Source organism: Symphodus melops, assembly GCF_947650265.1.
Source record: "Symphodus melops genome assembly, chromosome: 5".
NCBI classification, from domain to species: Eukaryota; Metazoa; Chordata; class Actinopteri; order Labriformes; family Labridae; genus Symphodus; species Symphodus melops.
In genome coordinates, this window is record NC_136695.1 from 20806610 (window position 1) to 20828773 (window position 22164).

At 42.3% G+C, this 22164-nt stretch overlaps 2 protein-coding genes across 5 annotated transcripts; both read left to right on the forward strand.

Moving 5' to 3' along the window:
• Positions 1–111: 111 nt before the first annotated feature.
• On the forward strand, positions 112–3753 carry fdps (farnesyl diphosphate synthase (farnesyl pyrophosphate synthetase, dimethylallyltranstransferase, geranyltranstransferase)). 2 transcript variants are annotated; one of them, XM_079345136.1, is made up of 10 exons: positions 112–294; positions 767–919; positions 998–1138; positions 1471–1551; positions 1670–1792; positions 1871–1959; positions 2052–2124; positions 2244–2321; positions 2424–2558; positions 3086–3753. In XM_079345136.1, exons 1-10 carry the CDS (start codon positions 292–294, stop codon positions 3284–3286), a joined length of 1077 nt encoding a protein of 358 aa, XP_079201262.1. In that variant the 5' UTR covers positions 112–291; the 3' UTR covers positions 3287–3753. The 2 variants fall into 2 exon arrangements, with proteins under 2 accessions (XP_079201262.1, XP_079201261.1); XM_079345135.1 differs by lacking the exon at positions 112–294 and having other exon boundaries at positions 398–919.
• Positions 3754–4614: 861 nt separating this feature from the next.
• rusc1 (RUN and SH3 domain containing 1) lies at positions 4615–21756 on the forward strand. Of its 3 annotated transcripts, XM_079343108.1 has the most exons (13): positions 4615–4715; positions 6330–9639; positions 12614–13444; positions 14484–14606; positions 14695–14771; positions 15202–15219; positions 15530–15704; positions 16030–16135; positions 17037–17083; positions 17160–17647; positions 17734–17969; positions 18173–18340; positions 19173–21756. In XM_079343108.1, the coding sequence occupies exons 2-13, from the start codon at positions 6444–6446 to the stop codon at positions 19336–19338; spliced, it is 5631 nt and encodes a 1876-aa protein (XP_079199234.1). In that variant the 5' UTR covers positions 4615–4715; positions 6330–6443; the 3' UTR covers positions 19339–21756. The 3 variants fall into 3 exon arrangements, with proteins under 3 accessions (XP_079199234.1, XP_079199235.1, XP_079199236.1); XM_079343109.1 differs by lacking the exon at positions 15202–15219; XM_079343110.1 differs by lacking the exon at positions 12614–13444.
• The last annotated feature ends 408 nt before the right edge of the window (positions 21757–22164 follow it).

The following is a 22164-nucleotide window of genomic DNA, read 5'->3' on the forward strand; positions in this document are numbered from 1 at the left end:
GCAGTGTGAAAGCCCATCCTGGTTCGATACTACCGGCCAATCAAAGTGTTTAATGTCAAATGGAGCCTTCGAAATCCTCGCCTCCACGCTACATTCACAATGAATGCTGGGAGATTTAGTTCTGTTGCTTTGGAATAAAATGGGCAGTGCCGCGAAAGTGAACTACAATCTGCATATCCTGGTTTCAAGAGACGTTCACAGACCTCAGGTTGACAGCAAGACATAGAAACAGAAGATAAACTATTTTGCTGTACTATACTGAACACATTGGGATAAGGCGACAGTTTCATTATGGTATGTATAGGCATGTGTATGATGATTATTTTTTTTAATTATAATTATTCGTAATGCTATAGCTAGCCTTGTTGACAGACTGGATGCATGAACACAACGCAGACGTACGTCAGCTAACGCTTCTTTTCGTGACAAGGAAATTATATACTGAGTTATAGTGTTGTCTTTGTTCTTGTTTAGTAGGCTTAAGTAGTGGATTTACAGTATGCCACAGTGGAGCTAATTAGCTCTGAAGTTTCCCTAAACCGGAACAAGTTACTAAAGCTGTGATGTAGTAGTTACCGGTGCAGCCCGACATGGAGGACACATCTCTTTAACCGTGGACGAGGGGAGTTTGTCGGTTTTATCAAATATGAGACGCTTGCTCTGCACGGTCCTTCATGGCCCTAACATACTTCGGAGCATGTGGCTGTCCGTCTCTCCGCCCAAACTGAAGCACAAATCTCTTCTGCTGTTCGCCTCGTCTTTGCAGGGGGACAACATTTGCAATGGGACACACAGCAAAAAGGCACTGCTGTCAGACCCGCAGCTATTTGAAGCCCAGTTCGAAGAGTTGGTGACGGAGCTAGCAGAGCAGGATCACACCGACCCTGCTCTAACTGATGCTCTGAAGAGGCTTAAAGAGGTATGCACTTAATGCTGTCTTATCTGTTGCTGATTTTCTTTTAACAAGGACTTCATAGAGATCCCATTCATGTTGTAGGTGTTGGTGTACAATTCTCCTGGAGGCAAGAGGAACAGAGGCTTGTCTGTGATTGGTTCACTGAGGGAGCTTCTCCCACCCACTCAGCTCTCACAGGACACAGTGCAGAGGGCCCTCACGGTTGGCTGGTGTATAGAGTTGGTAAGGACTTTTCTTTATTCCACCCATATCTGCAGCACATACATTTATATCAAGTTGATGGGTTAGGAAGGTCAAAAACCAGAGTAACAGATTGATCCATTTTTTGGCTGGGGTCTTTTCAATGACTGTGTTGATGAGGAAAAAATAACTTGATTTCTTACAAATTAAGTTTGTGGTGTTGGATTATCTTTGGCATTAAGGTCATGCTTTACAAAATGTATTATATTGCTTGTCCTTCATCTCACAAGCTCTGAGGCTGACTGTTGTAATGCCACTTTGCAGAGAAGGTACATTCCTAAAGTCACCTGTGTTGCAACTTTGATCCTTTGCAGCTTCAGGCGTTTTTCCTCGTGGCAGATGATATCATGGACGCGTCTGTGACACGCAGAGGACAGCCCTGCTGGTACAAGAAGGTGGGACTTGTAATGTAACTCACATTTTTGTGTTGTTACTTTTTCTGATTTATAAAAAAAAGTGTTTCACAGTAGCATGTCATCGGTTTCTCATGTGTTCTTTCCGTTTGTTTTAAAGGACGGGATAGGTCTTGATGCCATCAATGACTCATTTCTCCTCGAAGGGTCAATCTACAGACTTCTTCGCAGACATTGCAGAGATCAGCCCTACTACGTGCACCTACTGGAGCTGTTTACTGAGGTATTATAAGTCCTGATAGATCACACATCCACAGACACAGAAAACATAGGATTCTCACAACAGCTCTGTTTATTTCAGACATCTTTCCAAACAGAGCTCGGACAAGCGCTGGACCTTATGACAGCTCCTCCTGGTCAGATTGACCTGAACAGATTCACCATGGAGAGGTGGGGAATATAAATCTGTAAAGTAACTTTGCATTGAAGATTGTTGTTAACAAAGCAAAGCGGTTAAAATATGTCCTTCTCTTGTCTTCCAGGTATAAAGCTATTGTTAAATACAAAACTGCCTTTTACTCATTTTACCTCCCAGTTGCAGCTGCAATGTACATGGTGAGTGTTTTTAACATTTTCAGCCATGACAGAATGATATAGGCATGACTTTGATGAGATGACATTGGAAGTTTAAGAGAACTTGTCTGTAAATTAGTTTTTGTACCTCACTTTAATAGGCTGGCATTAAGAGTGAAGAGGAACACAATAACGCAAAACACATCTTGCTTGAGATGGGAGAGTTCTTTCAGATTCAGGTAATATATTTTTATGTCATCCTGTTGCTGAGGCGGCACATAATAAATAATACGCCGCCGACTTTACAGAGTTAATAACAACCTGATGTGTGTTGCTTGCAGGATGATTATCTGGACTGTTATGGAGACCCTGCTGTGACAGGAAAGATTGGTACAGACATCCAGGATAACAAATGTAGCTGGCTGGTTGTGAAAGCTCTGGAAATTATGAACTCTGAACAGAGAGCAGAGCTGGAGGTGAGACATCATATGACAACCCTTTGTTATTTGAACACACGTGTACATGTGTTTCTTGGCCACAAACATGCCCAGAAGTTTGTGTTTTGCACGTTACAGGTTTCCATCGCAGTTTCCTTACATTTCTATAAAATGCTTTTTTGAGAACCTGCCTTTTCTGTAGATCATACTTCGTCCTCCCACCCTCTCTGGATTTCCATAAAGAAAAGCGCAATCGTCACTTTAAATGCAGGAATAGCTCCCTGAGATGTAAAAATAATTAAGTGGATTTTTCAAATAATGGTTATACATTATAGAAATGCAGCTGTGAATTTCTTTTCATACCATAATTACAACAACTTGTAATGTACAAGGAGGTTATCAGAATGAAGTGTCATTTTGTCACAGATATTTCATACTTTGTTCATTTAGCTAAGTCATCATTCAATAAAGACGCAAAGTCCCTGCAGAATCAGGACCGAATTCATTTTGATAATGTGTTCCTTCTTGATTTGGTGCAAAACTTGATTACATCTTCTCCTCCTCAGGCATGTTACGGACGCCATGATGATGCAAGTGTTCAAAAGGTCAAAGCGCTATACAACACGCTAGAGATGCCAACAGTCTACAAGAAATATGAAGATCAGAGCTACCAGCGGCTACAGGAACTAATCGCATGTCACGCTCAGAATCTCCCTCACGCAGTCTTCCTCAGCTTCGCCCAGAAGATCTACAAAAGGAACAAGTGAGAGGGAATGGATCCATTAACACTGTGAGGTGCATGAGCCAGGTTATCATGAAACTCTAAACATGGCTTAAAGGCTCTGCGACCCACTCGCAGGAGCTGAAAAGGACTGTGTACAAATCTTCTGGAAGTTTATCAACTGCAGTGATGTTGTAGATATTTGTTTGTAAATTACTTAAAGCTTCCTGTTTTTTTTGCTTCATGTTGTTTCTTTATTTAAGAATCTGGCTAAGGCTAAGTTTTCGATTGCAGGAATAAGAGATACATAAAATCAGATTAGATGGTCAATGTAGTTTTAAATTTGAGGAGAAAAAAAACTTAATTGGTGATGCGTTGGTTTCCTGATAAAGGAAACAGTCAAAACTGATCCACTTTATAGTTTTATATGTTTGTACATGGCTGCTATAAAGTCTGTATACTGGCCTGGATGTTATGTTTTCAATAAATAATAAATAGACTGTATTTTTCTCACATTTGTACTCTTTGGTTGTTTTTTAAGCAAAAACAAATCTCTTATTGAAAAACAAAGTATTGGTCAAATGTTTCACCCAATCACTTAAATATACTAAAGTTTGCAGCTGTTGAAATGTAAGGCTTTGGTAATTTAGGTTGTCGTGTGTACACTCTTCGGTTCGGGAAATATTGGCCAGTGGAGAAAAATCAAGTAACTTCATATTGGAAATTATGAAACTTTTATTAAATCTTAGTGAATCATTGTTTTATTAATATTATTGTAAACCACAACGAGCAGTCGCAGAGGATGTCCACATCATTTAGTTTTCGGTAGTAAGACACTTTAAGTATTGTCTTTTACAAGACAGTGAAAGTCATACTGAAATTATATTAACCAAAACTACTTCTCTTTTGAGAAGATGGATCTATGAAATGACCTAGCTTTCAATAAAGATAAAGAAAACAGATTACAAACCATGAAGATATTGATGATTGATAACTATAGGCTACATGCTGCGTTTGTAAACAGTTGGAAAATGTCTTTTTGAAATTAAAGCATATTTTACTATTTTAGTCTACATGTATAATGTGTAGACTAACTTTTGTGACCCAAGCTGTATAAAAAAAAGTAAAGCAACAAAAGCAAGTCTTTAGTAGTTTTATTCACTTAAAGACAAAACAAATAAGTGCATGAATGAATGTCGAACACACAGATTTTAGACTCTCTCTTTGAACGCAGGCCTTAAAAGTCGTCATTCGAAGGATAAACACTGAAAATGACTGACGTTTAATTGGATTTTAAAACAAGGCAACCGAGGGGTGGGGTTTGGTGGTGGTAACGGGGATGGTGGTCTGATGCTCGCGCGAGAACACAGATGCTGATGCTGTTAACGTCGTTCACAGATTCACATTCACTCGGACTGGTATGAGAGTCGCTCGACGAGATGGAGACCTTCATCCATCTTAACCCCAATCTGACGGTGAGTCGAGTCTTTATGCATTATTTGAAGATATTTTATTTGATGTGCTTTCAAATGCGCGTGCAGGGTCTAGTCTGGTAAACCAAACCGTGTGATTTACGCACGGAGTCTGCGTACATCAAGAAACATACAGACCTTCTTATTAACAGTGATATCTCTGGAATCGTTTTGTGCAAAATTCTCCATTATTGTCTTATTTATATCTGTATCCTTATATGATGTGTAGTCATCTAATTACAATAGGGTTGGATGGGCCTATATATCAGGACGATGCGGTTGGAAGTACCCCCTCTCCTCCTCCCCCCTCCTCCTCCTCCTCCTATCCTCCCTGTCTCCATCAGCTCTGTGGGATCAATATGTGCAGGGGTATACACTGTGCACAAGACGGGTTAAATTACATATGATCATAGCCTGTTTCTTATGTTATTTTAGAGCTATGATGGCTTTTGTGTATATTATTCCAAACCAAAGGCGTAAGCAGATGAGTGTTAAATATTCCTCAGTGACGTGAAGGGCACAGTGGAGGAATATATGAGCAATAGCCCTTGGTATATGAGCTTAAAAAGGCACTGTTGTTCACTGCTGCTGCATGATTATTTCATGCTCCAGTTAAATTGTCGTTATTTTTCATGTTTTGCTCCAGGTACTGTTTCTTTATAGACTTTTCTTTTCATGGAGATGGTTCTGTCTCTTATCATCTTCTAAGGATGGACTGGCACAGATGGAGACAGTTTGACTACAGTCATGAATGTCAGAGCTCTGTGAAGCTGAACATAACAGATTCAGATGATGAGTGACAGTTATTAGGCTATAAATTAGATGACAACGATTATCATAGGAACCATTTCATGTGATATGTGTGGGTGTGTGTTTTGAATTTCAATAGAAAGATAACAAAGCTGAGCACAAAGAGCACAACAAAACAGCAGATAAGACGTTGAAGACACTCACCTGCAGAAAAACTACACTTCATTGTGCCACATCTTTTTTTAAACAGATTTTTGTTGTGTCCTGAATGTTTAAACAAATGTGTTTTAAAGTATAAAAGAAGAATACAAAGAATTATGTGGTTCATTGGCCAAATGCTTTATTAATTACATGATCTATACTATGTCAGACTAAAAAAAAAAAAAAAATATCCCAAGATGTCACCTCCATGTCTTTGTTTTTATGAGCCTCAAAAACTTCAACATGCTCTTTTTACTACAATACATACCTAAAAGAAGCAAGTGTTTGATTTCAGAGGCTCGAGCCGATAACTATTATTCATTAGATAATTTAGTCACTGAGAGTTTGCTTGTTCATGTTCTGTCAATTTATGGATTGAGTAACTTAATTAGCTCTTCTTTCTAAAGTGGTGATGCAGTATCTTTTCTTCTCTTCTGTGTGTTTCAGTGTGTGTGGGTCCTTATCACTGCCGTCTTGTCCCAGGACGTTGGCTGTGATAATTATAACAGAGAAAGCCCAGAGCAAAGAGACTAAATGAACAGTCCAGATGAAGGATTTAACTTCAAAGACATAGCCTAAGATGGCACATGTAGAGCATGAAAACCGTCTTTGAAGAGCAGAATTTTGTCATAGTCGTTATTTACTCTATTTCCTTTTATGTTACAGGATCTTGGGATCCAGGCCAAGATGTGACCGTCACGACGCGTCACCGTTTGGATCTGTCCAGCTTTTACAACCCTTGTTTCTATAGCAACGTAAATATCATAGCATCCTTAAACAATGCAGTCCTCCTCTCAGCCTCTAAAGCCACGGCGCTTTGACGCCAGCAGACGGACCAGTGCTTCAGCTGGACCAAAGGCTCAAGGCGCTGCATTTCAGAGGGAGGATAAAAACATGAACACAATTACCACGCCCTCCCCACGCCGTGCTACCAAAGGCCCCACTGCACCCACCAGGGCCAGGGTTGGAGTGCAGCCTCGAGCACCAGTAAGCCAAACCAGGTTTAGCTCACAAAAAGCAAGTTCTACCATCTCCAAAACAGCCAAACCCAAACCTAAGAGTGCTCGTACATCTGCCGTGACTAAAATTGCACCGGCAGCCGCACCTCCACTGCTCCCCTCTGTTCTCCCACTTGACCCGAACTGCAACGAACCAAGCCTTCCGTGTCTGTGTTGCGATGGACGCTCGCCGCAGGATAACAACAGCATGTTCAACCATAACCATAACAACAACAACACCATTTCTATCAGGCAGCAACTGAAGCTACCACCTCCTCCACCAGCATTATTGCCCCAGAGGCATGATGGGAATGGAGCCAAGGAGCAGTCACAGCCTGTCTCAGAAGCACATGCCAAGATGGAGCCCTCAGCCTGCCCTACCGGTCTGGAAAATGAAGCGAAAAACACGGATAAATGTGCCAATCTCATCAACAAGAAGCACGTAAAAGTCGAGGAAGACGATGATGAGGAAGAAAGCAGCGGAGATTTTGATATTGACGATGATGACGAGGCCGACAATGATGATGACGACGATGATGATGACGACGACACTCTGGTACCATCATGCTGTGACTGTCCTCCCTCCCTCTTGGAGTTCTCTCTGTCCTCTTCTACCTCATCGTCCTCCACTTCAATCAGCTCCTGCTCTGATCTGGAGTCTGACTGTGCAGATCAATCCGCCTCCATCTGCTCTTCTCACGACCAAGATGATCTATCCATGGCTCTGTCCCCTAAGACCCAATCTTTTGAATGCCAGCCCCCCTTGCGTTCACCCCCCTCCCTCCCTCTTAGCAATCCCTTCTCCCAAAATTGTCCTTGCTCCCCAGATGAGGGCTACCCCTCCGCCCTTGACTCCCCATCTCCTGACTACCTAGGTGTCAAAGGTGATTCTGAGGTTGCAAAACTAGGCTTGCTTGACTTTCTCGAGTCAGTTGGTGAGTTTGGTAAAATGGAGCGCTTCAGCCAAGTGATCCAAGTGGCTCGCTGGGATCTGGAGGGTGAGCAACACTGGGATGTTCTGAGGGATCGACTGGATCACCTGGATCGCTTGGAGAAGGTGAATAGGGAAGTAAAACTGGCTTATATTGCCAAACTCCACGAGAAGGGATTTGATCTAGGAGATCTGGAGGAGCAGGATCTCTCAGATGTAATGGATGAAATGGGAAACATCGACATTCCCTGGAAGTTGTATAAAAGTCGAGGGGTGATGGGAGAGTCTCAGGAATTCTCAGATGCAGGGGTTGACCTCACTGCTCCCTCAGATTGCGAGGATCCTCTTGCTCCTGATTCCCTCACCCCTTCCCCGGTTGAGCCGCCACCTAGACCCCCTAAACCCCCAGTTCGTCATGCTAGTGTAAGCTCTGACCTCCACACCTACATCAATATCAGCAGGGAGACCACCTCCATGGCTGTTTCTACATCCCCTACTATGACTACCTTCTCCCCCAACTCTTCCTCCCCAACATTCACCACTTTTAGGTGTGAGAAACCCCTACCACCATCTCCTCCCTCCATCCCTCCCCTCCCCACCTCAAAACCAGTCCCATACCTTACCCTCTATACCACTCCTTCTCCACCTCCAGCTATTCCCACCCCAACTCCTCCTATCCCCCCTCCTCGAAAGCGTCACCTTGCCAGAAAGGAGGCCCAGCGAATCGCCGCTCTTCAACAGGAACAGGAAAAGACCCCTTTTTGCCTTCCTCCTCCAACCACACGACCCCCACCTCTACCTCCTCCCCCTGTAGTCTCAGTGTCCTCCTCCTCTCCCCCTGCCATACCACCTCCGCCCGCCCTGCCTCCTCCCCCATCCTTCCACACACTGGATGTGGAAATTCGGAAGCTGCTGATGCTTGCCGGGTTGACTCAAGCTGAGCTCCTCAAACTCAGCCCCGAGCTCGGAGTTTGTGTTGGAGGCCTGGAGGATGAGGGAGACGGAAATAATGTTTTCTCGTCCAGGTCTGTTGAGCCACAGGAGTTCAGACTAAAAGAGCAGGAGGATAAGGAATGTGACACAGAAATGTTAGCCAGAGATGCATGGAGCAGCAGAGGCAAGTTGATCTGCGATGGTCGAGCAGATGTAGCTGAAGAAGGCAGAAAGAAAGAGGAAAACATGGATGTTCAAAAAACCACCTCGTTCACTGAGTTGGCAAGGAGAAGAAAAAGGAACAATGGTGTGACCTCTGACCATTACTACAGCACCAACCTTAGCAATACACATGAAACTAAAACAAACAAAATTAACCTTGAATCTTTCCAATATCACACAGTGTTTCCAGATTCACCTCCCCCTCCTCCTCCTCCTCGCCCCTTACCCCCTATCCCCTCGTCTCATCCACCCGTCAAAGTTAGCACTCTCTCAGCCAATTCTGCCCAACCGGAGAGATTTGATTGGCTCATAGCATTCACACCTGAATGCGAAGGCCCCCCTAAAACTCGTACCCTGGAAAGGAAAAAATCTCCTAGGGAAGCTCCCAAGAAGCTCACTTCATCAGGGTCGTCTCCAGGCGTACCTCCCAAGACCACAACTTTTAAAGAGATGCGCTTCCGTAACAAGAGCGCCTCCCTTCCAACAAAGGTGATTACTGACCCAGATCCCGATCCAACAGTTATTACACCAGATGCAGATATACTCTACAACCTGAGGTGGAGAAGAGAAAAGGAAGGAAGTGATGGCCAGCATTGGGAGTACACATCTCAGGCTCAGGCCTTCTTCATGCAGCCGCCACCGGCCCTCACCTCCATGGCCGCTCTGAAGGAGATGCTCCAGAGAGCGGACAAGGAGGGGGGACAACTGGAGCTGTGCCCATCTCAGAAGATTGGCTGCTCCATCAGTGACAGCAGCCTGTGGACCACTGGCAGAGAGTGGGAGTGTGAACAAGATAAGAGTGTGGAAAAGGAAGTCAAAGAAGAGGAAGAGGAGAAGGTGGAGGTGAGAGGACGAGCCGATGGAGAGAGGACTTTCGAGTCAAGAACTTCAGGTGAGTATGAATCCCGATGTTGCTGCCATCAAAAATAAAGTAGGAAGGTGAAATTGATGACACGCGGGAAGAAATCTGCATGTGTGTATATTTGTGCGTACAGTTTGTATAGACAAAAACATAAATAGAGCTGTATCAACACTGACACCAGTATGTGGTATCGGTGAGTATGCCAGTTAATTTACAAATCAAATACCTAAGACTAATTAGGCTCCATAACTTAATAACAAACAACAACAATGCGATACTAACAAAGACTGTAAAATTAGTCAAAACTTAATGCTTTTGCACTAAGGGTACCTTTATTTATAGCCCAGTACAGATACTTGGGATCAGCCATTACTCAAGTTGAGGTATCAGAATTGATATTGGTATCCAGAAATAACAAGTGGTATCATATCTGCACATTTACTGCAAAGTCACTCAGCAGAATTTAAAAGAGACAACAACTCTGGGATGGCAGAGGATGAAGAGAGACAGACAGCATAAACAACAAAACAGTCAGCTAGTTAACTTTTTTCAGGGATGCACAAATAATATTTTCAAACAAAAGAAAAAGACAGAAACCAAGGGAGGTGAAAAGTTGACTCGCTTATAGAGATGATGCACTGATACAACAGAGAAGAGATGTGGGATGAGCCTGAGCCAGAGAGGGATGATGCATTATATGACAGATAAATGAAAACAGGGAGAGGAACAAGATAGTGAAAGCTGGAGTTGGAATATGAGTAACAGTAGGAAGATGGAGAGAGAAAGCAAGTTAAGGGAGTGAGGGTAATATGAGGAGAAGTAGGAGGTTGGAAAGTTTCCAGCCAGTATTTCCTGCACTGGTTATCAGAGTGTGATGTCATCACTGCCTCATTCAATTATTCATCCACTCTTCAGACCAACAGGAGGGGGATAATGGTGTGCCCACTGAGCTCACAACCTTTCTCTCCCTCCTTTCCACCACTGACTCTCAGCTTTACTCTCTTGTTTGTTTCTTGCTAAATGTCTTTAAATATCAACATATTATCTTCCACTATTAGCTGTAGTTCCAGTCGAAGTAGGATCTTTGGATTCTTTTCTATTGATGTTTATCCTCTCTCTCCAATGCCCTCCACCCTTGCTCCCTAGAGTGGCACAGAGAGCTAAGATCAAGTTACTCATCTAATACAGAGCCGCAGTAGTCTCCATAGAAATCAAGGGTTCAAGTGCTAATGCCTAGGTACTGTAATGTTTAAATGAAGCAGCTCATGTTCTTTCAGAACCAAAAAGTGTCTCATTTAATTGGTATACACACTTTTGAGAGATGTACAACAATCTTCTGCACTTGTGAAACATTACAGTGTGCATAAAAGATGGCATCCCAAAGGGATTCACATAAAACACAAATGGAAAAAAATCACAAAAAAAGAATTTTGCCAGAATAAGAGATGAAAACTTTAAAAACATTAAAAAATACAAAAATCAATTCAGAAAAAAATCATGAAAAAAATAAACTAAATGCCATGGATAAAGCTAGTGTAGAGCACGTGAGATGATAAAGTTTAGACCGAGGCTAAAACAGTACATTAAAATTACATTACATTAAACATTAAAGAGAGAGCTTGTCATACTTGTGGGAGATGCGTTATAAACATTCACTGAGAAGCAGGAGAGGACTCTAGTGATCTCGCTGGAACATAAATCTCTGATGTTTGGGGCAGGTTCATTATAAACTGTTTTTAAAAAGGAAAGTGTCTTAAGCCTGGTGGATATGTGTCCCATTATTACTTCAGTATTATCACATTACTTACATTTGCTTTCTGTTTCCCACATTCAAATGAATTACAAAGTAACTATATGCTGAGGGGAACAAGCCAGTAAAAAAAAAGAAGGTGTGTACACCTTTAAGAACCCAAGGGGCGGACCTAATAAATAAACCAATTGCCGAGAGCTGTGCCAGAAAAATAGGAAGTATCATGTGTTAGTTCCTTTTGAGAGTCAGCTCAAGTCTAGCTACGGTATGGTTGCATTTAGCTGATTGTTTTAACCCATATCCTATCAGTCTGTCTCAGGCAAATGAGTGTAAAGAAAAGTACTTCTTCACAGTGTTTTCAGCTTCACAGGGATAGACACAGTGATTGAGAAGAAGCGAACAGAAGTCTGTATCTGTCTATCTGTTGACTGACTCAGCATTATTTCGTATGTGCTGTCCTGGTGGAGAGGGGAGAGAGGTAGAGAGACGTAGAAACAAAGAGAGAGAAAAGAAAGAGGGAGCGAGAGAGAAGGTGATCCAGAGGTGATGATGGCATGCACTGCAGTAAAGTACTAAAAACTGTTCGATTGGAACTCACTGTACAGTATCATACTTTATATTCATAGCTTTTAGGACAAGCTGGAAATGAAAGTGAAACCAGATGCTGTAAAGAAAACTCTGATTTCTAATATGATTAATCTTTGGGATTGATGGTGGCATTTTAATTTCAGTCTTTAGTGAATGAGAGGCTGATTGACAGAGTAATCATTTCAACTGCATCAAATAGACTGCTGAACAGTGGTGTTTTATGGCAACGATGTCATTTCCTGTTGTGTCACAATCTAAATAAAAAAAGACTGCAGTTATTACTCTTCATAAATCAACTCCATTGACTCATACACTGTCTGTGTAACTGTCAATCAACTGTTTGACTTGTTTAAATGATGCATTTCTGCATGATATTACATGTTAACGATCTCTGCTGGAAAACATTCATGAATGTGCATTTTTCTCTGGACAGACTCTAACATAATTCTGCATCTCTTTCTCCTTCCCATTTCGTTGCCACTTTTTTTTTTGCTTTAATATTCCTTGTTTTTCTCACCTTTCCATCCCATTCTGCTGTTTCCACTTGTTTGTTCACTTTTCTCCCATATGTCACTATGCTTGTGTGCCCCTCTGTATCCTGCACCTTAAAATGTCTCTCCTCTTTTTTTTTTTCTTCTTTTTTTTTTTTAACTTTCCAATATGCAGTTTCCTCCCCCCCACTGTCCCTCACCCAGTCCTCCCAACCCTACTTCCTCCACGCAACCCTCCCTCCCTTTCGCCCCGGCTACTGTAACTCCCAGCCTTTTGCAGATCCCAGACCCAACAGACATGCAGGCAGGGAGTCCAGAGACAAACACAGCAGCACTCAACAGGGCCCGGCTGACAGCTCAGCTTGTGTCCACACGGATGTTTCTAATGCTAATATAAGCTCTGGGTTTAACTATGACTCCCTGGCTGATTTTGGTGTAGACTCTCCAGGTGATGATGGGGATTTCATTAACACTTGCAAGGACTTTGAGTCTGACTCAATCTGTAATTTTGACTCCCTCTACTGCAGTGAATTAGACATACACACAAAGTCAAAAACACATGTGTGTGAAACCGGAGACACTCTGGGTTGCTCCACCCCATATAAGAACATTGATGTCATGATGACCTATTCGAACAGCATCAGCACCATGGACTCACTGTACTCAGAAAAACGCACACACTCGCATACGGACAAGGAAAGAACATCTAAAGAGCTTCCCCCTCTTCCAACATATTACCTTTACCACCCTAAAAACTGCCCCCTGCACAGGGGTGCCCCGCCCCGACTCTCTCCTATTGGAGCCCTCTCCCCTCCTCTGCGCTCAGGAGTGCCCCCACCTGGTGCAGCAGGCTACAGCCTCAGCTCCCCGCTTTTCCCTCGCTCTCACACCTTGCCTGCCCTCGCTGCTCCCCTCTACTATCCAAACCTCTACCCCCCTATCCCACCCAGGGCGCCCCCCCTACCCCCAAAACTCTACCAGGCTCCTCCGCAGTCAAGTGTGGCGAGTAAGATTTCTCTCTCCCTACATTTTACTCTCTCTCTCTTTTTTCTCAGCCATCTTGCTTGCATGTACGTCTGTCCGTCCTTCTGTGTTCTCTTCTGTGGATCTGGTGGCCTTCACACTTCTGTCACCTACTCAATCCAGCTAGTTTGCAGATTTGAAAGAACTCTGTAACTGTAGATGTTTTATGTATCAGGAGTCAGCTCTCTGCAGGTAGCCTGATACGTCTCATCTACAGGGTGCTTTCATATCTGCAGAAGGCCCGTGTGCGGATAACAGCTGCTCCTGTCAGAGGGTGTCTCTCATCACTCTCATCACTCTCTTTGTCTTCTTCCGTCTGTCTTTGTGTCAGTCCCCCTCTTGTTTTTGTTTTTTGCACGACGTGGTAAAATGCATTTCATGCCAGGCAGGCACAGCCCAAAAAAAAGCTTGATGATAATCCAGTGTAGGGATTTTTTTAATTTGGTTTAACCTTTTTTGTCTGTGTGTTTACTTACTAGCTAAGGTCCACTGCATTCTGTTTATTATAAGAATGTTTGTATTTATATAATTACATTATATAAATCTGTCAGAACATCAACTTTCCCTTTGCACTTCTGTGTAGTTTTTTTTCCTGACTGATGTGGCAGCTCGTAGGTTTGCTTCCCCCCCCCCTTGTAACTCTGCAGTTCCTCCTGTGCATTGTTGTGCTTGTTTGAGGGGTTTTTTTTTGTGTCAGTCAACATTAATGCATGGGATCATGTATATCCCTGCTGCATACAGAAAGTACTGTAGTCGTCTTCACAGATCCAGATGTTGAAAGCCAGTCACAGTAAACAAATGTTCACAGGATGTCCTCACACGCTGTTGTCAGTTTTACCATCTGCTTTTAACTGCCTTTTCCAATGCTTCTCATTGCTTAATTGCTCCCTCTAATAACACAAATATTTCAGTGAAAGTGTAACTGTCTGTGGTGAGCTATTATACATCTCACATGAACTGTGGTTGTTTAAAACAAAATCTTTTTCAGTAAGTCATTTTTTGTTTTGTGCTGTCACTATCAGCTGTTCGCAGTGTTTCATTCGCTGGCTCAGTACAGAGGACAGGGACTTCCTGGATGGGCGAAGATGTGGATTATCCAATGAGAGGTCTGGGCCTGTCCTCTCTGTTCCTGCAGGAGAAAAAAGGTGAACACATTATTTCAACTGTATAGATCTTTGTTCCTAAATGTTGTAGCTCTCACAGTTTAACAGACAGTCATTATTTTTCTCCCAGCTCTGGTCAGTGCGGTCAGTGTTGCAGTGGAAGCCATCTTGGCCCAGTTCAGTTCTTCACGGACAGTTGTTCAGAAGGTCAGTCCCTGCTGGATTGGGTTTTGACATGTTTATGTTTCACTTTCTAGCAGTTAATCTCCAGGATTTTTTCAAATTAAAAAAAATAATTTTTTCAAGTTTTTAGCGAGGAGTTTATTGACAAAAAGTTTGATTGCCCTGTAGACTTCAGCTTTATATGGCTACCTTGGGAAACAAACTGCATGTAAGTGTAATGACAGATCTATCCTGTCGAGAGAAAATACGTTAGTTAAGAAGGTTTTCTAAGATAAGAAGAGGGACATTTGTTGGTCACATCTGCACAATGTGTTCAAAGGTGCCATAAACTGAAACAAATCTTTGTGTCGAGAAACAGAATGTCAAACTGTATTCATTTGTTTTTCATCTTTTAAATCCTTACCCATCTGTTTCTTCTCGTCCTGACTCTGCTTATTTTTCCATCTCTCCTCAGTCTATCTCAGTTAACAAGGTACTAGAAAATCTTTTGACGTACCTATCTTGTAGAATTGAGACATTTTAACTAACTCCGCCCCTGAATCATCTCTCATGACATCATACTGACCCTCGTTGCTCGCTGTTTCTCTCAAACTCTCATTTGTGTCCCATTTTCTTCCTTCTCTCTCTCTCTCTCTCTCTCTCTCTCTCTCTCTCTCTCTCTCTCTCTCTCTCTCCTCCTGTCTGATTCAATCTGCTGCTCTACCTCTCACTGCACATTTTCTTTCTCACTCCATTCCATTTTCCTCTCCTCTCCACTGCCCTCTTTTTTTCACTCCTCCCAGGCCTTATCAGGAGACAGCACTATAAATCCTTCCCTGGGCCGTCTGGTGCTGCAGTGCCTCTGCCCTGCCCTGCACAGCCTGCTGACTGATGGTTTGAAACCCCACCAGACTGACCTGATTGCGGGCAGGAGGCCAAACTCTGCCTGGGGTCTGGTCCAGGCCTCCACACAGCCAGGTAGCATTCAAAGGATCATAGGGGAATTAGCATTTATAGATTTTGACTCTAAAGATACAATGTTAGGCAGATTTTTTGTTTGTTTTCCCCAGGGTGATAAAGATGAACCCTGGACTTAGTCTCTCTGTCCTTTTTCCCACACATCAGTCAATACTTGTTGATTTTAGTGTCTGAAATGCTGAATTAAGCGAACAACAGGATGCAGATATTGATTGGCCTATTAGGCCCAAGTTTCACTGCAATATTTTGCTCCCAGTAGTAAATTCTTCTATTGATCCCTTTCATCCGCTCTTTGCCTACGCTTTCTCCCAACCCACTTCTCAAGGTCCAAAAACACAAGCCTTGTTCAACCTTCAAGTTCGAGTCAGAGAGCTGCCCCAGCTGAGACAGAGCAAGCAAAGGTTCAATGCGTTCCTGCTCGGCCTTCTGAAGTAAGTCTAGTTTCGTGTGGTTGACTTATTTCACACAGAAATGTAAAGCATGTTAATGATTCTGGTAGAAAAAGTAAATGGATTGAATGAAAACCACCCCCAAAAAACCAACACAAAGTTTGACAAACACACAAAATCACCCAAAAAAACCAAAACAAAAGTAAAAGCCCAGAACTGAAGATACACACACAAACCTGCCAATGGCACACTCATTCACACACACTCACAGGGAGGAGGTGTACTATTAATTCCCAAAACAACATGTGAAGTACATTTACAACCATATGTTGTTGTTGTTTAACGTGACTCCCTCTCTAACCGTTTGCCCTGCCGCTGTGTGGCACTGCCCACTCAGGGACTCTGTTTCTCGGGTCTTTATAGAGGACAACGGATGGACAACCAAAATATTTTCTTTGGCCTTAAAAAGATAAAAGAGATAAAAATCTAATCAACTTTGAGCTACATATTGTCACTTGATATTGATCGCAGACTCTTGTTGTCAGATGTTTATTAGAAGTCGTCACTTGCTGGGGAATCAGGACGGGAGGAGCGGGTTAAATGTGGAGACAGGAGGGTAGGGATGAAGGAGGTGTGTCGGAGGAGAGCATTTGTTTTGGCTTAAAAATCTGCTCTGAAAGTCACATAGTAAGCCTTTAAGTCTCCAATTACAGCAGTAGTTTTCTAAATGAGGCTTTTTCTTCCTCAAGATATCCCTTCAGAATTGAATCCAAACTGACCAAAGGATGATTATTACAAGCGAGATAAAAACTTTCTGATGTCCAAAACAATTCTCAAATTAGTAGTCAGATAACAATTTTTTGAATGTCTACCAATATTTTTTTTATTTTCATGCACCTCTTTATATCCTCATGTTTACTTTTCTCTCTATTTTTCTCTTTAGTACGAAGCGTCTTGATTTCTGGCTGTCTCACCTTCAGTCCTGCTGTGGTAAGTTTCCTCTTTTTCTTTATGTATACATTTTAATGTTTTAGAAATGTGTAACTGTGATCTCTCTTCCTCTCAGATGTGCTGGAGACATATTACCGTCCCACTTCTTTCATGCGACTGTCGCTGTCTGCATGCCAGCCTCTGTTCGAGGAGCTGCTCCTGGTGCTGCAGCCTCTCAGCCTGCTAACATTCAACCTCGACCTGCTCTTCCAGCACCACCATCTAGAGCCAGACAGTCACAGGCCGGAGATCCCCAGCCCACCTTCTCAGGATGCTGGATCAACAGAAAAATCTGGAACCACAGGCTGCAGATATATTGAAACCCTGTCAGAGGTCAACTTTGAAAGCCCAGAACTGCAGGCCACCAAAGAAAAAGCATCAACTCTGGTTAATGCAAAGAATGGAGGATCAGGAGAGTCAGCACAGATCAGTGCTGTACCCTTAAAGGTTTCTGTCTCTCTGGCACAGACCAGTCCTCAGCTGATGTGGGTACAGGAGAAAGAGATTGGAGCATTACCTCCTCCTGAAGATGATGAGGACAGCCTTGCCCAGCAGGCTGGACAGGTATTCACCTCTGTCTAGCTGTTGAGTTTGTGTTGTGTAAGACGATGTTTGATCCCATGGGGCTGATAGTTTTGTTTTAATCACAGGTGATCCAGCAAGGATGGGGGGCCGTGATGCGTTTGGGGGGAAGACTGAGTAGGAACTTGTCAGAGCTGAGCCTGAAAAAGGATGAAGTGAAGACGGACCTGTCGGATCTGCAGATCCAGACAGAGAGCGACTTCGCCCCGGTCAGCTGTAGCGCTCAGGTTCCCTGGGGTTTTGGGCGGCTGTTTGGAGCCTCTAGAAGCCTCAACAGCCCACCTGGAAACACACCACCTACCAGGTTAGCCAACACATGATACACTTCTATCTTAAGCTACAGATAAAGCAAAGAATTTATCTGAATGAAAACATAGAAGAAAACAAATATTAGGTACTTGAAAAACTGTAAGTGAATACAATTACATAAACAAAACTTGCATGATTTAAAAGCTGAGACAGCTTTGTTTTTCAACTCCTCTTTTCCTCATTGGTCCGTCTCCACAGGCGACCCTCTCAGTGGCTTGCTCCTGGTGTCACTGCACTGACCCGAATGGTGAGCAGCAACTCCACCCCACTCTTAAGGAGGGCTGCAGAGCAGCAGGAAGAGAGTGAAGCAGAGCGAGAGAAAGACATTGATACACTAGAGATGAAGGACAAGCCCAGGCCACTCAGGTAAAACAGACATAAAGGGTGATGCATTTTTACAAGGACAGAAGCAACGTAATTGATTAGAGACTGGAGTGATAGATACATTTCACAATGAAAATCTCCAACCACAGATGCAGTGTTGATTTAACTTGATACATCTGACATTTTCTATTAGCTTCAAAACAAATACTAAAGAATCATATTACAACTAACAGTCTTGTCTCGGATGACAGTTGCCCACCACAAGGTGGAGCTTTACTCAGAGGTAAAAATGAACTAAATGTTCAAATATAGAGACAAAAAAATATCCAACAACATAGAGTTGTGAAAATCACGTCTTCCCTCTTAAAGACATTTATCCAACCAGCAGACCTCAAAGACACCTTTGAAACATGAAAAATAAAGTGAGAGAGAACACATAAACAAAAGAACTGACATGTTAATGCAACTGCGTCATCGGCCATTCAATCTGACCACATAAAAAATGCATTAAATATGCTCATTTTGATTTAAAAAAATCAAAATTTGTTTTAGAATATATTATTAAAAAGTCCACAATATGGTAGATAGTTGAAAATAGATACATTATAGAAATCCGATAACACTTAGTTTGCTGTAAATGTCCTTTAGGGCGTCATGGTGTCTCTTTTTTAGACACGTTTTCTTTCCCTCCAAAGAGCACATGTGGGTGTGGGAAGTACTCCGCAACTCAATATTTGTCTTTCTAAGCCCATAACTGATGACTCATCCGTTTGACTTTGAACAATCCTGCGATCTGACTCATCAAAAGATTTAGCTGACGTTGGTGTAGATGTGGTACAATTGGGCTGAAATGGTCTCTGCTGTGTGTCCTCAGGTCAGTGCGAACGCTGTGCGACCACAACGGAACTGGATCAGAGCTCAGCTTCTGCAAAGGGGAGGAACTTGTGGTGTTAGGAGGAGTCGATCAAGACTGGATCCGCTGTCGTCAGGGAGACATAGAGGGGCTGGTACCTATTGGCTACACCTCCCTCATCATGTGACTTCAGCACCAAAACTGCTGCAATCAGACAATAAAAAATAAATAAATAATTATAGATATATAGATATATTTAAGGCAAGTATTGAGAGGTTTTGGTGAGGCTCTACTACTCAGGAAAAGGGATATTTCTCTGTTTAAGTTTGACTCGAGTGCAAAGTACCATCTGCTCTGCTCTATGTGCATCAGGAGCAGTGTGCAGCTTTTCTCCCTGTATGAACATATGGGAGTTTTTCCTAGCATCATCATCCACCCAGTTTGGTAGCATTAAACTAATGTATTTTAACAGCAGGAATGCAGCAGATGGTGTGAAATAATGACTCGAGTCAAACTGAGATCATTTCACACTGGAAGACCTTTGATCTTGAAGTGAAGTATCCCTTTTAAAATGTCCCCCACCCCCCATTTCTGCTTCCCTTGTCAGCCACTGATCTGAAAACAATCACAGGGGAACAACTCTGTGCAATCAACTGCAAGTAGATTCAAGTGCTGTCAGATCATCGGCTGCCTGTTGTGAGGAGGCAATGGCCTGAGAGTAGCCACTTAATATCTCGATGCCAGCTGACGGGAGCAGGTTGTCGGGTGAAGAAGACATGTCTGAGTACTGGGCCTTAGCTCTTGTTACATACTGCGTAGTGATGTAGTGAATTGTAGCTGTGTAGATCTGTGTCCTATTGACTTTCACCCCTATTGACCATCTTTATCGCCTGGTTCATGTGTGTTTGACATGTTTCTGCTAATATATTTGACTGTATAAATATACATAAAAAAAATATAAATATATATATAAAATATTAAAATTTAGAATAATATTCCCAAGATAGATAGAAAGATAGATGATAAAGAGAAAGCAGGTAGTAAAATAAAAGCAGCAGCCTGAGAGAGTGGATGAGTGAAAACAATTCGGTTACTTCTTTACCTTCACATCTGTAACTTAACATACGGTGGTCGTCATACATGCAAAAGAAAAAGGTAAATGTGTTTGTTTTAAGTATGAAATCCAGTATCTTCCCTCCTGTGCGCTTTATGTATTGCCATTGTCTTGACATCATATTCAGAGTTATTAGATTTAGCCTCATACTTTGATGCATTGTAATGTGCCATGAATGATTTCAATGAATGCCAGAACACTTCTACATTTTCCCCTCTGTCATAAAAAAAAAAAAAAAAAAGTTAACATCTGGAAAACAGCAATCTGTAGCTAATCTCTCAACCTGTCCATACCCTTAAAGGGCAGCGGCATGTGTTAAAGTGCAACTTCACAAAAATATGCTCAGCTCCTTTTCCAACCATCTTACCTTGAATTGAATGCAGTGACCAAACTCCAGATGTTTGCAATTCCTTCATGCTTTTGTGAAGTCTATAGGTTTGGTGGCTGGTCTTCACTTCGTACCTCAGCTTCTGTATTTAACTCCCCGCCATGTTTGCTCATCATGATCATTGATATTAATGATAGTGGTAGTACAAGTGGTTGTGGTGTATGTGATCTGTTGATTCTGATGTTGCTCATATGAAATACATTGCTTTGTTTCATGATATTTATTTGTTATTCTCTATAGTATATATTGATAACTATGCATATGGTTCAATGTAAAACTAAAAGCCTTTTCTTTCTTCTTCTTTTTTTTACAGTCATAGCTTTGGTTACATGTTTTAATGCAAGTTGCGAAAAAGTTCAAACAAAGGACCCTGACTTTAAGGCTGACACTAAAGGACCTCTGTTTAATTCTGCAGGAAAGTTTTCAAATGACGATCAATCAGGGAACGCTTAGTTCTTCAAAGTCTCCACGTTAGTATGTTAATGCCATGTAGCATGACATTACTGTCATTTATGGCAAGTGTCTGGTAGCGTTGAGTTAAACCAGTACTCCTATCATGTAATAATTATGATCACAATAAATGCCATAAAATGAATAATGCGTACATGTTAGAAATATTATCCAAATAAAGATACAACATCAGTTAACTTTTTAGGCAATGTTTAAGTCCAAATACATTTTATTGGATGTATTTATTGAGCTCAAGGTCTCTGAAAGGAATAGCTCTATCTGACCCATCTAATGTCTCTCTATCTATCTGGGTTCATTATGTGTGTGTGCGTGCGTGTGTGTGTGTGTGCGTGTGTGTGAGTGAGTGTGCACATGGCAGCAGCTTAAGTGGCAGTGAAAGCAGAGATGAGGGTGAGCGCATCTGCGTGTCTGCACATCCTGCACTTTCACCTGTGTGTGTGTGTGTAAGTGTAACAATGAGTTCTGTACCTTCTTCCTCCTCTTCTCTTTCTCTGATGTCATGTAGCCTGTAGACATCCCTCTGTGTCCGACTATTGCATAGAGTTCAGTGCCCCTTTAGTGTCAGTCACTGTCCACCTCCTGCATGTGCTTGTTTGTAAATACACTAAATAAAATGATGCATATAAACCAAAGCTGTGCAGCCGGGGTTTTTTTGCACTGAAGTCACAGAAAGGCATCATTAAGCAGAGCATTATATGTAATCATACTTCATTAAAATGACTCCTCTCTAAAATACTGAAAAAATACTGAAACACCAACAACCCTCTCTGTTAATGGGGAAAACTTCTTCCACGTTTGTGCTCTGATGTAAAGATCCCAGGAGGCCTTTGGATGTTGCATAGGGCAGAAAGGAGAACAAATCTCCAGAGAGAGGTGTGCAGCCTACCCCATCTTGTAACAGTGTTCCTTTGAAAGTGTCCTTCATTGTGGGTCATTGTGGTGGACACAGTGCCAGATATACAATCTAATACCACTAGATAGCACTGTTTGCTGAAGCTAATTAAAACCACTGCAGTAACCTCCAAAACACACACACACAC

Bases quoted from the DNA above. Each gene is read 5' to 3' on its own strand.
- fdps (XM_079345135.1), top strand. From the start codon at position 647: ATGAGACGCTTGCTCTGCACGGTCCTTCATGGCCCTAACATACTTCGG. The intron at 1,552-1,669 runs GTGGGACTTGTA...TTTGTTTTAAAG, and splicing joins AGCCCTGCTGGTACAAGAAG to GACGGGATAGGTCTTGATGC. The intron at 1,793-1,870 runs GTATTATAAGTC...TGTTTATTTCAG, and splicing joins TACTGGAGCTGTTTACTGAG to ACATCTTTCCAAACAGAGCT.
- rusc1 (XM_079343108.1), top strand. From the start codon at position 6,444: ATGCAGTCCTCCTCTCAGCCTCTAAAGCCACGGCGCTTTGACGCCAGC. The intron at 9,640-12,613 runs GTGAGTATGAAT...TCCAATATGCAG, and splicing joins TTTCGAGTCAAGAACTTCAG to TTTCCTCCCCCCCACTGTCC. The intron at 17,648-17,733 runs GTATTCACCTCT...TTTTAATCACAG, and splicing joins TTGCCCAGCAGGCTGGACAG to GTGATCCAGCAAGGATGGGG.